The sequence below is a fragment of the Vidua macroura genome, chromosome 20 (assembly GCF_024509145.1).
Source record: "Vidua macroura isolate BioBank_ID:100142 chromosome 20, ASM2450914v1, whole genome shotgun sequence".
In the NCBI taxonomy this organism is placed as follows: domain Eukaryota; kingdom Metazoa; phylum Chordata; class Aves; order Passeriformes; family Viduidae; genus Vidua; species Vidua macroura.
This window is the reverse complement of record NC_071590.1, coordinates 9,209,978-9,225,319: the sequence shown is the minus strand read 5'-3', so window position 1 is coordinate 9,225,319 and position 15,342 is coordinate 9,209,978. Positions and strand designations below refer to the sequence as shown.

The 15,342-nt window shown below is 61.5% G+C and overlaps 2 protein-coding genes across 2 annotated transcripts; one reads left to right on the top strand and one right to left on the bottom strand.

The window, feature by feature from the left end:
• On the bottom strand, positions 1-3,560 carry LOC128817471 (collagen alpha-1(I) chain-like). Its single transcript, XM_053995956.1, has 4 exons — positions 3,044-3,560; positions 2,530-2,712; positions 1,554-2,113; positions 1-873 (listed from the first exon to the last, which is right to left on the bottom strand). The coding sequence occupies exons 1-4, from the start codon at positions 3,558-3,560 to the stop codon at positions 1-3; spliced, it is 2,133 nt and encodes a 710-aa protein (XP_053851931.1).
• Positions 3,561-4,361: 801 nt separating this feature from the next.
• Positions 4,362-14,232, top strand: TBX2 (T-box transcription factor 2). Its single transcript, XM_053995871.1, has 7 exons — positions 4,362-4,857; positions 5,580-5,847; positions 8,302-8,448; positions 9,595-9,671; positions 9,749-9,918; positions 11,160-11,773; positions 12,618-14,232. Exons 1-7 carry the CDS (start codon positions 4,493-4,495, stop codon positions 13,062-13,064), a joined length of 2,088 nt encoding a protein of 695 aa, XP_053851846.1. The 5' UTR covers positions 4,362-4,492; the 3' UTR covers positions 13,065-14,232.
• Positions 14,233-15,342: the final 1,110 nt, after the last annotated feature.

The following is a 15,342-nucleotide window of genomic DNA, read 5'->3' as shown; positions in this document are numbered from 1 at the left end:
TTATTTTCCAGAAATCTGGATTACTGGAAATATTTTCTTTAAAGCTGGAGAGAAATCTAAACAGTCTGAGGGCAGGGGGATCTCGGGGGGAGGGGGGCGGCCCGGGGGCTGCCGCGCTGGCGGGGCTCCGCGGGGTTCCCTGCGCACCGAAGGGGCGCGCAGCTCCGCAGCCGCGCAGCGGGAGGAAAAGGAGGGTGGTGGTGCCGAGGCTGGTGTCAGATCGAGCATCTCTCTCGGCAGCTGTCGGCAAAAGGGCATCAGCCGGGCCCCGGTGCCCGGCGGCCCCCCCCCCGTCCCCTCCAGCGGGCACCGGAGCACGGCGGGGGAGCGGAGTCGTTTTCCCGGGATCTCCCGGGATAAGGGGATTCCCACCCCGCCGAAGGGTGCGAGGGGAGATGCGGCGCCCCGGAAAAGGAAAGCGAAGGAGGGGTGTCCTGGGCGCGGGTGGGTGAGATCAAACGAGGACAGTTCCATCACACGTGGGGCTCTTTTCCTCTCTAGGTGGAGCGGAGAAAAGGGGCCGACGAAGCTGCGGGGCTGCGGGGCCGCCCCTCGCCTCCTCCCCGCCTGCAGCTGAGGCTGCAGGGCCAGGTCGGACCGGGGGAACGCTCCCCGGGGCTTGGAGGACCCGGTTTCCTTCGGGACGGAGGGAGTTCCCCCACCCCGCACCTGCGGCTTCGCTCGGGGAGTTTCTGACGTCCCCAGGTCTGTCTGTCCGGCTGCTCCCAGGGAAGGACAGCCCTGTGGCACCGTGTCCTTCCCCCCACGCCACGGCCTGTTTCCGTCCCGGCTCGACTCCCCCAGTTTGGGAAGGTGCGAGCAGCCGGGCCGCCCTCCCCAAGGGCCCGGGGGTCTCCTCTTGCCGTGGCACCACTGCCGGGGATGGGGGGCCCGACGGGTCGCCCTGGGCACAAGAAAACCCCTTTCGCCTGGCGCACCCCGTCGGGGGGAGCGCTCCCCGGGGCGCGGGGCCGCCGCAGCCCGGTGGAGCCGGGAGGAGGGGAAGGCGGAGGCCCGGCTGCTTGTGAGAATTGTTATTTTTCATCAATCACCCGCAATTTGTGTAAGTGCCCCGGACAGGACACCAGCCGTCCTGCTGGCTGGGGTCACGGAGACAACACAGCGATGGAGAAGAGCAAATTGCATTTGCTCACCAGCTCACAGATCCAAATTACGGCCCTCGCATGGCGCGGGGAAGAGAGCGAAAGGTCCATGTGACATGAGGGAAATATGAAGGACTTTGACAGGTCTTAAACGGCCTGGCGCCAAGGCCTAAGTCTACCGGCTAAAAATAGAAAAGGGATGATGAGTGGAGATGGGCAGAGATGAAAGGGGAAGAGCGAGCGGGGGCCGCGATGCGGGGCGGGTGGGGGGCGGGGATGGCCCGACGGGACGGTTTCCCCGGGCTGGATGGGGACGGATCCCCAGGGCAGATCCCCGGGACGAATCCACGAGACAAGCCCGGTCTCCATACGCTCGGCCCGGGAACTGGGGACCGGGAGCGAGGCACGGCGGCCCCGAGCGCTGCAGCGCCCTGGGGCAGGTTGGAACACCTTCCCTCGAAGGGGACAGTGCGGGGACACTCCTCGGCCCCGGCCCCGGGGCACAGCTGCCCTCGGGACGGGACCCGAGGCCGGCGCCTCCTCTCTCCCTGCCCGGTGCTCGGTCACCGACGGGCGATGTGCGGGCACGGCCCGTCCGTGGGCGCAGGCTCCCGGGTCGTGTCCGGGGCCGCGAGGGGTGGCAGCGCAGTGGGTACCCCGGTCCCCGTTGGTACCCGGTCCCCGTGGGTACCCGGTCCCCGTTAGCCCCTCATCCCCACAGCCCCGCCGGCGGCCGTCGCTACGGAAGGTCGGGGAGACGAGGCTGCTCTGGATCGGTTTTATTCTGCGGGCGAGGCCGCTTGCGGCGTTACAGCGGTGCGGGGGGCGCGGGTGGGGTGCCGGCCAGTGGCCCGGAGGACAGGTGACCTTTTCCCGCAGGGACACGGCTGCTCCAGGCCCAGAAGGGTCGGGCCCCGCGTCTTCCCGCGGAGCAGAGGGCGAGGTGTCCGCGGGAGAACCGTCCCGGCGTGGGGAGATTCGCCCCGAGGCAATGAAAGGCTCCACTTTTTCTTTGGGGGGGGGGGGGGGGGGCGAGAATTGGAAAAAAAAAAATACAAGCAAGCCCCACTTTTGCCAAAGCTGCCGTCAGCAGTTTTCCACGGCGGCGAGGAAGCAAAGTCCAAATTGGGTTTAAATTTCAGTCCCCGTTGCCCGTTCAATGGTCAGCGGGGCACCCCCCGTCGGGCGCGGTGCGGGCAGAGGTGAACCTGCCGCGGGACGCGGGGCAGGTGGAGATCGGCCCCGAGAAGAGCTCGGGGATGGGGGTGGGCTCGCCCGGGGATGGGGATGGGCTCGCCCGGGGATGGGGATGGGCTCCGCCGGGGGCTGCGGGCGGGGGTCGCTACCAGCAGGACGAACCGGGGCGGAGGAATAGAGAGGAGAGGTTGGGATGGGAAGGGGACAGCCGGGGGTCTCCGCATCCCACCCTGCGCGGGGAGCAGCGACACAGGGCCACGAGGGCTCCGAGCTGCTGCGGCCGCGCCTCGCTTCGCATCCGCGGAGCGGGAGGGTCCGGGGGCCGGGGAGGACAGGCCGGGGGGCAGAGGAGTGGGCCGGCCGCCACCCCCCCCGTCCCGCCTGGTCGCAGCGCAGGCGGCGGGGCAGGAGCCTTGGAAGGATGGCAGGGCGCTTTTTGAAGATTTGGGGGTAAATATGAAGTGACAAGAGACGGGTCTTTATTGTGAGGGCTCAGCCGCCTGGCGCCAGGGCCCTCTTCAGCCACCGCGGCCCTCAGTTAATCAGCGCAGATCTCCAAACCGGCCTCTCCGAGGGGACACCCACCGCGCCCGCCGCCCCCCCGGGCCCCGGCGCGGCGAGACCGGCCCTAATCCCTCAGCAAACAGCCCCGGAGTGTCCCCCCTCCTCCTTATCTGCCTCCCCCCGCCCGGGTAAACAGCCCCTCCGGCCGGGCACCGCCGCGCTGGCCCCCGGCCGCGTACCCGACGCGCCTCGACGGCGGGGTCTGGGGATCTGCGCCTCCGCCGTGGGCGCGGAGCTGCGGGCGGAACCCCCCCGCTCCCGGTCGGGGCGGCTGCCGGCAGGGTTGGGGGCGACGGCTGGGAGCGACTCACCCGCGCTGGAGGTCGCCGCTCGGGGCCTCGCCGCCGCCCGCAGCTCTCCGCCGGGCCGCGCTTCCGGCGGCCGCCCCGTCGGCGCTGCGCGGCTGTGCGCGGCTGTGCGCGGAGCGGCGGGCGGGGCGCGCCCCACCGCGATCCGCTCTCCAGGATCTGTCGTAAGGCGGCTGCCGCCGGGCTCCCCCGGCCTCTCCCCCCTCCCCGGCCCGCCGCCCCCGCGGAGACCGGCGGGGGCCTCTGCCGCCGCCCCCCGCCCCCGTGGCTCCGCTCCCCGCTCCGCCGAGGTGGCTCCGCGCTGGCCCCGCACCGGCGGCGCAGCCGGGGCTGACCCGGTATGCGGAAAGGAGCCGGGGGTGGGATTTCGAGCACTTTTCTCTGTCATTGGTTAATATTTTATTCTGTTGACATGTTTTCTTACTGCCGATGCTTCCGACACCTTCTTCTTTTCTTTTTTTTTTTTTCTCCCTTTTTTTTTTTTTTCCCTTCTTCCCTTCCTCCCTCCCTCCGCGCCCCCCGCCCCCCCGCGCCCGGAGCTTGGCCGGAGCTGTCAAAACCCCGCCTATGCAGATCCACAATTGGTCTGAAACGCGTAAAATCAGCAATCAAGGGGGCTTGGCTCATTAGCGGGCGGATCAGAGCAGGAAGGACATGTGAGATAGTCACAGTTTTACAGAGATCAGGACAAGATCTCACCGCTCCCACTCGGCTCCTTTGGCCATGAGCAGCCCGAGCCCCAGCGCCGAGCGCGGAGCGCGGAGCCGGGCCGGCCCCGCCGGGGCGCAGCCCGGGCCCGCGGGGGTGTGAGGGCAGCGCGGCCGCCTCTGCTCCGCCGCGCCCCGCGCAGCCCCGCGCAGCCCCGACCCGGCTTTTGTTTCTATTTTAGTGTCGGGAAGGACTTTCCTGGGAGGGCTCGTTCCCTCGCTCGCTCTCTCTCGCTGCAACAACAACAACAAAAAATAAGGACCTACTGTCTCCCCTCCGCAGACCGGGAGTCCCAGGAGCCGGGAACTGCCTCGCTTTTCCTTTTTTTTTCTTCTTATTTTTTTCTTTTTCTTTTTTCTTTTTTTTTTTTTCCTTTTTTTTTTTTTTTTTAATCCCGAATCTAGTTCGGCTGATTTTCGCCTCTTTTTTATGCTTCTTTTTTTTTTTATTTTTTTGGAGTGTGTGTGTGTTGTTGATTTTCCTTCCTCTTCCAGAGACTCGAGCGAGTTCGCTGGGCAGGAGAGGGGAAAAAAATAAAACCCAACAAATACACACACACGCATTTTTTGTAAAGGGAATCCCTCTTTTTCTCCTGGATTTGTGGATGCACCGATGAGAGATCCAGCCTTCCCAGGGACTGCCATGGCTTACCACCCCTTCCACGCACCCCGGCCGGCTGACTTCCCCATGTCCGCTTTCCTCGCAGCCGCCCAGCCGTCCTTTTTCCCGGCTCTGGCTCTGCCTCCGGCGGCGTTGGCGAAGCCCATGCCGGACCCGGGGCTGGCCGGCGCGGCCGAGGCCGGGCTGCACGTCTCGGCCCTGGGACACCACCACCAAGCCGCCCATCTGCGCTCGCTCAAAAGCCTGGAACCCGAGGAGGAGGTCGAGGACGACCCCAAAGTAACGCTGGAAGCCAAAGAGCTTTGGGACCAGTTTCACAAGCTGGGCACCGAGATGGTGATCACCAAGTCCGGGAGGTAAGAGCCGGCCCCGCGCAGCCCCCCCAGCCCGCCCCGCACCTGCGCGGCCGCGCAGCGCCCTCGCCCCTCGCTCCATCCCGCTTCCCATCCGATCCCGTGAATTAACGCGGGGAGTTTCGATCCCTGGAGTTTTTCGGAGATGTTTTCCCCCCGCTCCTCCGATCTTTCCCGTCACCGCTCCCCCCGCCTCGCATTATTACTTTTCCGAGCGCGATCCCGAATTAAATTCGTGCACGTTGATTGAGCACTCGGAACCCGCCGCTCCCGTTGTTTACGCCGCTTCCCGCTGCTTCCTTCCCTCCTGCCAAACTTTCCCCACGTCCGGGGTCGTCCCCGGCCCTGCCCGTGGCCCCGGGCCCGGGGGAGGCAGCCCGAGGTGCTGAGCGAGCGGGTCGGCGAAGGGCAGAGAAACGGGGAAAAAACAAGGATATGTTTTCGCCCCTTATTTCCCGAAATGGGATTTTTGAGCTCTTTCCCTGCTTTCTGCCACGGTGTGGGCAGCACAGTGGGATGAGAAGAGGTGGGACGTGAGGAAGGCTGGGAACCCTCAGCGAGCCAAAGTAGAAGATGGTGGTTTGGGAGCAGCAGCCGGGGCCGGGCGGTGCCGGGGGCTCGGTGGGGCCGGGGCCGGGCGGTGCCGGGGGGCTCGGTGGGGCCGCAGCCGTCGGGGGTCGGCGGCGGGCGGGGGCAGCCCTGTACTGCTCTGGGTCTCTCCGCAGGAGGATGTTCCCCCCGTTCAAGGTGCGGGTGAGCGGCCTGGACAAGAAGGCCAAGTACATTTTGCTGATGGATATAGTGGCGGCCGACGACTGCCGGTACAAATTCCACAACTCCCGCTGGATGGTGGCTGGCAAGGCCGACCCGGAGATGCCCAAGCGCATGTACATCCACCCCGACAGCCCGGCCACGGGGGAGCAGTGGATGGCCAAACCTGTTGCCTTTCACAAGCTCAAGCTCACCAACAACATCTCGGATAAGCACGGCTTTGTAAGTGCGGCTGCGGGGCAGAGCGGAGCCCCCCGGGCAGGGACCCCGGGTAGGCGCGGGGTCTGCCCGGTGCGGGGTCTGCCCGGTGCGGGGGCTGCCCGTGATCTCCCCGGAGAAACCGCGGGGCTTTAGAGCCTCCTCCAGCCGGGTCGGGCTGAGCGGCGGGGCCTGGCCGGGCCTTGCGGTGGCCTGGCTGTCCCGCAGCCCCTGGTCGTGCCCGGCACCGAGGGGCAGCTCCCGTTCTCCGGGGGAAAAAAGAGGGTTGGGCTGCGGGCAGCCTCGGGCTCCCCTCGGCTCCCACATCCCCGGCCTCTCCGGCCTCTCCTGCTGCGTCTTGCCAGCCTTCGAGGCTCTGTGGGGAGAGGAATTTTGGGAGGTGGATGTGCGGGGCCGGGGCCGTGCGGGGGCTGCAGCGAGGGCAGCCCCGACGGGCCGGTGGCCGGACAGGGGCTGTGGTTGCCACCGGGACCGAGCGGAGCCGGGGCCGGCGGCACCTGCGCTGGGTTTCCGCAGCCGGGAGAAGGGCTGGAATCATTGGCACCATCTGCCTCTGAAAGCCCCTGTTTATATCCCTATTGATGGTATCTGCATCACCTAAAAGAGGTAAAACAAAACGAAGGAATTAAGCCAAAAAGCTACGAACCAAAATAAACAAAGAAAGGAAAAGGAGAGAGGGAGAGAGAAAAGAAAGACAGCGGAGAGCGTTGGCCATTTGCAAGAGACCCGCAGAAAGCAGGGTCAGAACGCGAGGGGAGCGCGATCCTGCGGGAATGCACGGAGGGGGAAATCCCAGCGCCCCAGCCAGCTCTCCTTCCTCTGAGCGAGCATTTAGGGCGATAAAGGGAAAGTTCATCGTGCAGCGCTGCTGATACGGTAATTAGCGGGGAGCCGGGCCCGGGCGGAGCCGCGGGGCAGCCGCGCTGCGGGAGCTGCGGGACCCCGCTCGGGTGGGGAGCTCAGAGCAGCTCCGCACCTCCCGGAGAACTTTCTTTCCCCTCTCTTTTTATTTTTTTTTTCCCTCTCTATTTTTTCCACTCTCTCTCTCTTTTTAATTTTTTTTTTTTTCTCTCTCACTTTCATTTTTTTCTCTTAAGGCAGGAAACAGCGTCTTTGTTAAATAATACATTGAGAGGTTATTTATAGCCAGAAAGGTAAATCGATAGAGAAGGAGTCTTAAAAATACCTTTTTTTTTTTTTTTTTTTTTTTTTTGTACTGGTGAAAAACTAGTTTGATTCAGCGCTTTTAACGGTTCGCCTCCTTCAATTAAAGATTTCTGGTATCTGTCGTTGTCCAAAATCCGGACTGTTAAATCTGCGAGATGAGGGTTTAGCCAGTGCCCATCTGGTCAGAGAGGGATGATTATTTTTTTTTAAAGGAATGCAGATTTGCACGCCTGAATGAGACTTTTTGCACCATTTTTATGATAAATCCCATCTAGATTATATCAATATAACAGCGATCCGTCAGTTCATCAGCAGGTGATTATTGCTTGGGTTAAAAAAAAAGGGGGGATTTTTTTTTTATTACCTTCTAAACCGAAATGAAGTGATAATTATTTAGCCATTTGGCTGACGTTATTTGACAATAATTACTCAAGCTTTCACCGTCCCTCTACGAATTCTGGGCAGTGAATTCTGCATTTCAGTCCGACCACAGCAGGTTGGGGAATTATTTAAAAGCTATCGTGCAGGAAAGCAGGCAGCGAGGGGCAAGGGGTCGGAGCGGCCCCAGGGGCGCGGCTTGGGGTGTTCAGCCGCTTCCAAAAATCCTCAGCCAAATCGCGAGGAATTCGGGTTTTATATTAAAAAAAACCCAACAAACCAAACCCAAAAAAAAAAAAAAAAAAAAACGAAAGGGTAGAGAACGGCTTTGAGTGTTGGCGAGGCTTTCAGACACCTGGCTGGGGGGAAAAAAAAAAAGTCTGTTCCTTCTGCAACGTTGCTCCGAGACATAAATTTGCTATGGCTCGTGGTGAAACGTTCCTTTCAGGTCGCAGGAGCTGGCTGGGGCTGGCACCGGCTCCTGCCGCCCCCGACACTCACCCAGAGCCTTTTAACATTATTTTTTTTGTGGTGGTGAGGGATAGTAATTTATTTTTAAGGACGGAAATATGAAAAGCGGTGAGAAACGTGTCGAGAAGTCGCCTCGCGTTTGCAGGGTTGTAATAAAACTGGGAGATCCCTTTTGCTGCTTTATTGCCGTGCTTAACACCCGCAAAGATGCTGTTCTGCCTGCGTTCCCTGACCTCCTTCTTTGGGGACAGATCCTGCAATGGCATCAACAACAAAAATAAATCTCCTTCTCTGGCATCTGCCGGCATTCCTTCCTCACGGTGAATTTCAGTGCTGTATTTTTTCGGGTTGTTTTCGGGAGAAAAGGGTTTTTTTTTAGGGAGGGAGCTGGACGCGTGGGGCTGACGGCAGCCGCGGGCTGTGCTCTCTCGCCCATCCCAGACCATCCTGAACTCCATGCACAAGTACCAGCCCAGGTTCCACATCGTCCGGGCCAACGACATCCTCAAGCTGCCCTACAGCACCTTCCGCACCTACGTGTTCCCTGAGACCGACTTCATCGCCGTCACTGCCTACCAGAACGACAAGGTACGGCCGGGCAGCCCCTGGCCCTGTCCCTCCCCCTGTCCCCGTCCCTGTCCCTCTCCCTGTCCTCACCCCTGTCCCATCCCTTACCCCGTATCAGGGTATTTTTGTGCGTGTGCGTGTTGGCGAGGATATTTCGGGGCAAAAAGCAGCAGCAGCAGAAAGGTTAAACCTCAAGCCCTCAGAGTAGGATGCACTCTCACACTGCTTGTATTATTATCGCTATTTTTAGTGTTAAATTTAATGCTGTTGTCAATATTTTTATTATTACTGTGTAATAATTCTCTCATGGAGTTTGTTGCTCATTTCTGGGCCGTGGGAGTCTTTGCTGCAGGCCCAGGCAGTGAAGAGCAGCATCAGGCCTGGGCAGCCTCACCAAGAAGGTGCCCAGGGCTCTGGAGGAGCCAAAAAATAGAGGCAGATAAGCTAATTTTAGTTGCTTTCGTGATTTAGCAAGTGTCACCCTGTGAGCAGGCAGAGCCAGGAGAGCGCGATGGGGAGCAGAGAGCCTCCGCCGTCCCCTTCCAAGAGTCGTGTGTGTGTTTTAACCCAAAAGCTGACCCCCACCTCCACCCCTGGCTCCTGATGCTAATTGACAGCTCCGTCTGAGGGTCCTGGTGGGCTTGTTTCCCTCGTAAAGTTTATGGCGAAGAGTCACAATCGATTAAAGAGCACTTTGTCTGCTCGCCCGCCGCAAGCTGCGCGGGCCGGCCGCCGGCCGTGGGCCCCGTCGGGCGGGGGATGCTCGGGCCGGGGGATGCTCGGGCCGGGGGTCGCGGCGGGGCCGGGCAGCCGGGCCTTTTCCAGCGCCCCTCTCGGGGCCGTGTTTCAGGGCCATGCATTATTGAGCGCCCTGATGTCGCCGGCCCCAGCAGCCCGTGGCAGGGAGGGATAAGAATAGCTTTTAACCAGCGCCGCGCAGCTCAGTCGCCATCTTCCCTCCGGGGGGCCGTGAAAAATAACTTCCTATCATTAAGACGCTATTAATAATTCAAGCCCAAACCTCAGCATCATTTTTAATAAAGCGTGCGGTGTGTTAACGCGGGTTCCGCAGCCTGCGCCGCGCACCCCGGGCTCCCCGACGGCGGCGGGGAGGGGGGGGCGGCCAGGGCTTCACGCCGCCCCCTCTCTCCTTCTCCCCGCTCGCAGATCACGCAGCTGAAAATCGATAACAACCCCTTCGCCAAGGGCTTTCGGGACACGGGCAATGGCCGGCGGGAGAAGAGGTAAGGGGTGCGCCCGTCCCCCCGGCTCCGCGCCCGCGGGGGCACGGCCGGTGCCCGACGCTGCCTCTCGCCCGCAGGAAGCAGCTCTCCCTGCCGTCCCTGCGGATGTACGAGGAGCCCTGCAAGCCCGACCGCGACGGCGGCGAGTCGGACGCCTCCTCCTGCGAGCCCTCGGCCGTGCGCGATGCCCTGCACTCGCCCGTGGGTGCCCTCCCCAGCCCCCTGCGCCTCAAGGGCAGCGGCAGAGGTAAGGCAGCAGCCGCGCTCCCCAAATGTCCCCAAAGGTTCTGCTCCCTCGGGACTGCTGCGTGCTGTGGGCAGCAAGGCAAAACGCGGGGGAAAATAAAGATGGGGATGTGCGCAGGGGAGTCCAGGAGTCGAAAGGATAAAAACAGAGGAAATGCAAATGGCATTCACGAGTTGCAACGTTTTTCTCTTTATGTATTTTCTTTTGGATATATATTTGATCCTCTATACACCTGATGTCTTGTATTTATATAATACAAGAAGACATGGCAAATCTGCTAGCCACGTTAGCCCGGCGTGCCCTGCCTTCCATGGGAATCTCACGCTCCCCTAAAAAAGAGAGAAAAAGAGAAAAGAAAAAGAATTAATACACTTGAAAGAGGAAAAAAAAATGTTGTAATGCCAGGGCTTCAGGCTGGTAAATGAAAATAAACCAGCATCTCCCACGCTGCAGTTGTTCGATGCTGGGTTTTGTCTTGCCGCACTATCAATCTGCTCTTTAAACTTTCCACCAACTCGATTCCCTGCAAACCTTCATCAAAACTGCAACCCCCCGCCCCGAGCTGCAGGGAGGGTTTATTACACCCCTCTCCACTTTCAAAGGCTTCCCCGAATATTTGCCCCAGTCTGCAGAGCTTCACCTCACCCGCACCAAAAGGCTTTTCTCGTTTAGTGGAGCCGTTCAGGCAGGGGCTCAGCTCCCCTCGCCCTTGCCAGCCCCTCGCCTCGCATCCCCCTGCCTCCTCTGAGAGCTCAACGGGGTTTTTTAAATTAAATCCCTTTTTAGGGAAGTCTGTACCGTACTCCCAGCCTTAAAACTGCCTCTTTAACCTGTCTCAACCTGCACATTTGGAATAAATCCACGGTGCACTGGCAATCAGCTCCATGTAATTAAATATATGCAGGACCATTTCCTCCCGCGCTGTCCACTGCCTGCTCTCCTCATCCTCACTCTGCAGCCTGCTTGGACTTTGCAGCTAAGGAGAGCGATGCTGTAACAGCTTCTGGTTCTCCATCAAATTGTTTTTCCTGTCTGGCACAGCCACAGGACGTGCTGCTGTTAATCCCCATTCCCCAGAGTGACCACAGCACGAGGGCCCATTTCTGCCCCCAAAATGAGTCTCTCCCATTAATAACGATCGCCGCAACCTCTCCCTGACACCAGGGCTCTTGCGAGTGACCCCTCCCTCGCCTCCCCTGGGTGCTTCTGCTCTGACCCTCTGCCCCTCCATCCCCTTGCAGAGGAGAAGCCGGGGGCCGACAGCGACGCGGAGGTGGAGAAGGTGCCTGAGGAGCGGCCGGTGGCAGCAGCCAGCCCCAGCGCGGAGGACGCGACGCCCCGCGGCAGCCCCCGGTGCCCGGAGGAACGGAGCAAGGAGAGGCACAGCCCAGAGAAAGTCAAGGATGGCGCATCCCCCCGAGAGGGTCCTGGTGAGGGCCTGTTCGGCACACGGGGCCTGGAGAAGGACAAGGTGGAAGGAAGGAGGAAAGAGACGGACCCAGGCAAGAAGGACACGGAGGGCGGCGGGCTGGGCAAGGAGGCCTTCGCCCCGCTGATGGTGCACACGGACAGCCCCCCGCACCTGAGCACCGGGCACCTGCAGAGCCTGGCGCTCTCCGGCCTCCATGGGCAGCAGTTCTTCAGCCCGCTGGGCGCTGGGCAGCCCCTCTTCATCCACCCAGGACAGTTCGCCATGGCCCCCGGCGCCTTCTCTGCCATGGGCATGGGACACTTGCTGGCCTCGGTGACCGGCGGGGGCAGCCTGGAGAACGGAGCCCTCTCGTCCGCCCCGGGCGCAGCAGGGACGGCCACCCCCTTCCCTTTCCACCTCTCCCAGCACATGTTGGCCTCTCAGGTAAGCCCTATGTCCCCATCCTTATCCCTGCTGTCCAGCTGGGCCCTGGAATCTCCTCTTCATGTCCTCCCAAAAAGTTCCCTGAGTGAGCTGAGCACTTTGGGGATGCAGATCACGCCTGGCCAGTGTCACCCCCAGTGTGGGGACATGCAGGGTGGCCCCATGGCAGGGAAGGAGCTGGTGGTGCCCTCAGCCTCCCCCAGGCCCTCTGCAGCCCACAGGGACAAGGGGTGACACACCCCTGAGATGTTACCAGATTTGGCTCAGGCAGAATGCAGAGGACATTTTGAAGGCAGCTTTGGGGGTGATTTGAGGAGGAATCTCAATTTTTTTGCAGCTGCTATGGCTCCTCCATAGTCAAGGGCAGAGTCAGGAGCTGTGGCCCTGCCTGACCTGGCTGTCCCCATCCAGCAGCTCCCCATCTTCCTGTCAGCTCTGAAGCGCTCCCACAGCGCCTGCGCTGGTGTTGCCTTTCCCATCTCCTCTGATGGAATACACAGAGATGCCTTTGAACTCCCCTAATTTATCCATCCTGCTTAACAATGTGTTTTAATGAGGTTAAGGGGCTGCCATGCTGCACAGGCAGCGTGTGGGGAGGGGAAGGGGCAGATCTCAGACAAGGGTTTGTGCTCGGTGTCACCAGCCTGGCTCAGGATGGGGCGGATGGGGCTGTACCCCTCCCTCAGCCCGTTCCACACGGATACCCCCACGCTCTGTTTTTAGGGTGACACTGGGCTGTTCCATCTTTGCCTTGTCTTTGGGAGCGCAGCTGTGGGGGGACAGGCAGGAGGGGGGATGCAGCAGAGCGGCAGCACAACTCTGACCACTCTTTCTCTCTCCACAGGGAATCCCGATGCCCACCTTCGGCGGACTCTTCCCCTACCCCTACACCTACATGGCAGCGGCCGCCGCGGCCGCCTCGGCCATGCCGGCCACCAGCGCGGCCGCCGCGGGGCCGCTGTCCCGCAACCCCTTCCTGGGCAGCAGCCGGCCCCGCCTGCGCTTCAGCCCCTACCAGCTCCCGGTCACCATCCCGCCCAGCACCAACCTGCTGACCACCGGCCTGCCCGCCAGCCTCAACCCCGGCTCCGAGGGCTCCAAGGCCGGCAGCAGCCGGGAATCCAGCCCCCTGCCCGAGGTGCCCCTGCACAAGGCGGGCAGCCAGCGCCCCGCTGCCTCCCCCAAGGGCTCCCTGAAGGAGTCCCTCAATGAACTGCAGAACATCCAGAGACTGGTGAGCGGGCTGGAGAGCCAGCGGGAGCTGTCACCCGGCAGGGAGTCCCCGAAGTGACCGGCGGGGCGGGCAGCGAGCCCTCCCGGCGGGGCGGAGAAGCACTGGTATTTTGTACAGCACAGCATAAATATTTATTGTGGAGCGAGGGCTGGGAGCGGACAGGGAGCGGGGTGCTGGAGCAGAGGGACCCCGCCGGCCACGCGGAGCCACCACCCCAGAGCCAGGAGGGAGCAGTTGGAGGGCAGGGCTTGCCCACCCCTTCGGCTGTGGGGCTGGGAGCGGCTCCCCCCATTCCAGCGAGGCCACGCAGCCCCCAGGACCCCCCCAGTTCCCCGCTCCGGGCACTGGGCAGCTCGGGGGAGGGTGAGGAGCTGGTGCCGAGACACCCGATGGACAGGGCGGCCCCTGCCTCGGTGGGGGGGTGAGAGGGGCCAAACCCTCATCTGTGCAACGGGAAGGGGAAGGAAAAAATAATTTAAAAAGGAAAAAAAAAAAAAAAAAAAGAGATAAAAAACTGAAGATGGAAACCAAACCGCCTCGGCAGCCGCCGCTGCACAGGGCGGGCACGACGGGGGGAGCCTCGTGGGCACCTGGGCAGATATTTATGAAATAAATGGTAATTTGTGTAAATAAGCTATAAGGATCCCAGAATATGCAAATTGGTATTAATTTATTCAGAGTTGTACATTGGTGTGTACATAATATTTAGAGTTTAACTCCTCGCATTTAAGTTTTTTTCGTTTTTTTTTTTTTCATTTTACATGAACATATATATTGTAAATGAAAACTATCTAGCTCTTTGTGATTGAAGGAGATATCGGTTTCTCTGTGTTTTAAAATATTGTTTATCCCGCCTGTTCTCTAGGACAATCATGTGCCACTGATAAAACAATTTTTGGAGTCATTAAAACGAAGATTTCAATCCTTTAATGGACTTTTGCAAGGAAAAAAAAAATAAACTAACGAATCCAAAACGTAACTAAAATACTGTTGCAGTGCGGGGTATAGAGAATGCAGGAATAAACCTCAGGTTTTTATTTTTCACTCCAGAACAAAAAAAAAAAAAAAAAAAAAAAAAAGTATAATAAATTTAAATATCACAGGACTGTGCTCTATATTTGTTTTAAAATAAAAAGATACATGATTTGCAACGTGCTGGTTACTCGGGTATCTGTCTGTTCAGTTTTGATGAATTCTCACATCTTTCAATAAAAAAAAAGTCTACTCGGAGAAGTCCTGCCGGCTCCCGCCTGATTCATTCCCGCGGCCGCTCCGCCCCGTCGGGGCCGCCGCTGCTCCGCAGGTGCGCAGCGCTGGGAGCCGCCCCTTCCGCGGTGCGCGGAGCCTCCGCGGCTGACGGGGAAAGACAAAAACGCCCCGGGCTGCGCGGCCGCGGCCCCGGCGGAGCGCAGGGCACGACCCGCCGGCTCTGCCCGTCGGGGTTCGCTGCCTCCCGGGCCTTCACTCGCCCCGCCGCGGGAGGGGCGCGGCAGGTGCGCGGGGAGGCACCGGGACCTTCCGCGGGTGCCAGGCTGCCTCCGCTGTCCCCGCGGCGAGCCGGCGAGGCAGAGCCGGGGCCGCCGGGACCGGCCCGCCGGTGCTGCGGGGACCCGGCGGGGAGCGGGGAGCGCTGCTCGCACCGGCAGCGACGGGGATGGAGTGAGCGGGGCAGAGCCGCGCCGGCGGCCATGTGGAAGGGGTGACGGGGAAGGGATGACCCGGGTGCGCCTCCGGGATGGTGACGGAGCGACCCGGGTGCGCCGGTACCGTCCGGGATGGTGACGGAACGACCCGGGCATCCGGTACCGTCCGGGATGGTGACGGAGCGACCCGGGCGCGCCGGTACCGTCCGGGATGGTGACGGAGCGACCCGGGTGCGCCGGTGCCGTCCGGGATGGTGACGGAACGACCCGGGCATCCGGTACCGTCCGGGGTGGTGACGGAACGACCCGGGTGCGCCGGAACCGTCCGGGATGGTGACGGAGCGACCCGGGCGCGCCGGAACCGTCGGGGACGGGGCCGCCGCGAGCCGCGGGCTTTAAATCCCCCCGTGTCCCCCGGCGCCCGGAGCCGGTCGCGGCGTCGCGGGGCGCGGTCAGGGAGGAAGGAGCGGCGCCTTTCCTCAGCGGTTCCCGTTCCCCGTGCGGGATCTGCGCGGGGGCGCGGCCCCGGGGCCGAGGCGCAGCGCCGGGCGAGGGGCGCCCTCTGCTGGCGCCGCCGCGCGGCCCCGACGGGACGGGCCCGGCCCCTCCGCGGCCTCCCCCGCGCTCCCGCTGCTGCGGGAACGGGAGAGGGAAGGGGCTTTGAACCTCCCCCAGTGACTGAGGAGAGGTGC

Coding starts and splice junctions, on each gene's coding strand:
- TBX2 (XM_053995871.1), top strand. CDS start 4,493: ATGAGAGATCCAGCCTTCCCAGGGACTGCCATGGCTTACCACCCCTTC. Junction 8,449..9,594: donor CTGCCTACCAGAACGACAAG/GTACGGCCGGGC, acceptor CCCCGCTCGCAG/ATCACGCAGCTGAAAATCGA. Junction 11,774..12,617: donor AGCACATGTTGGCCTCTCAG/GTAAGCCCTATG, acceptor CTCTCTCCACAG/GGAATCCCGATGCCCACCTT.
- LOC128817471 (XM_053995956.1), bottom strand. CDS start 3,560: ATGACAGAGAAAAGTGCTCGAAATCCCACCCCCGGCTCCTTTCCGCAT. Junction 2,713..3,043: donor CCGCCGTCGAGGCGCGTCGG/GTACGCGGCCGG, acceptor CATCCTTCCAAG/GCTCCTGCCCCGCCGCCTGC. Junction 874..1,553: donor ACTGTCCCCTTCGAGGGAAG/GTGTTCCAACCT, acceptor CATCCCCGGCAG/TGGTGCCACGGCAAGAGGAG.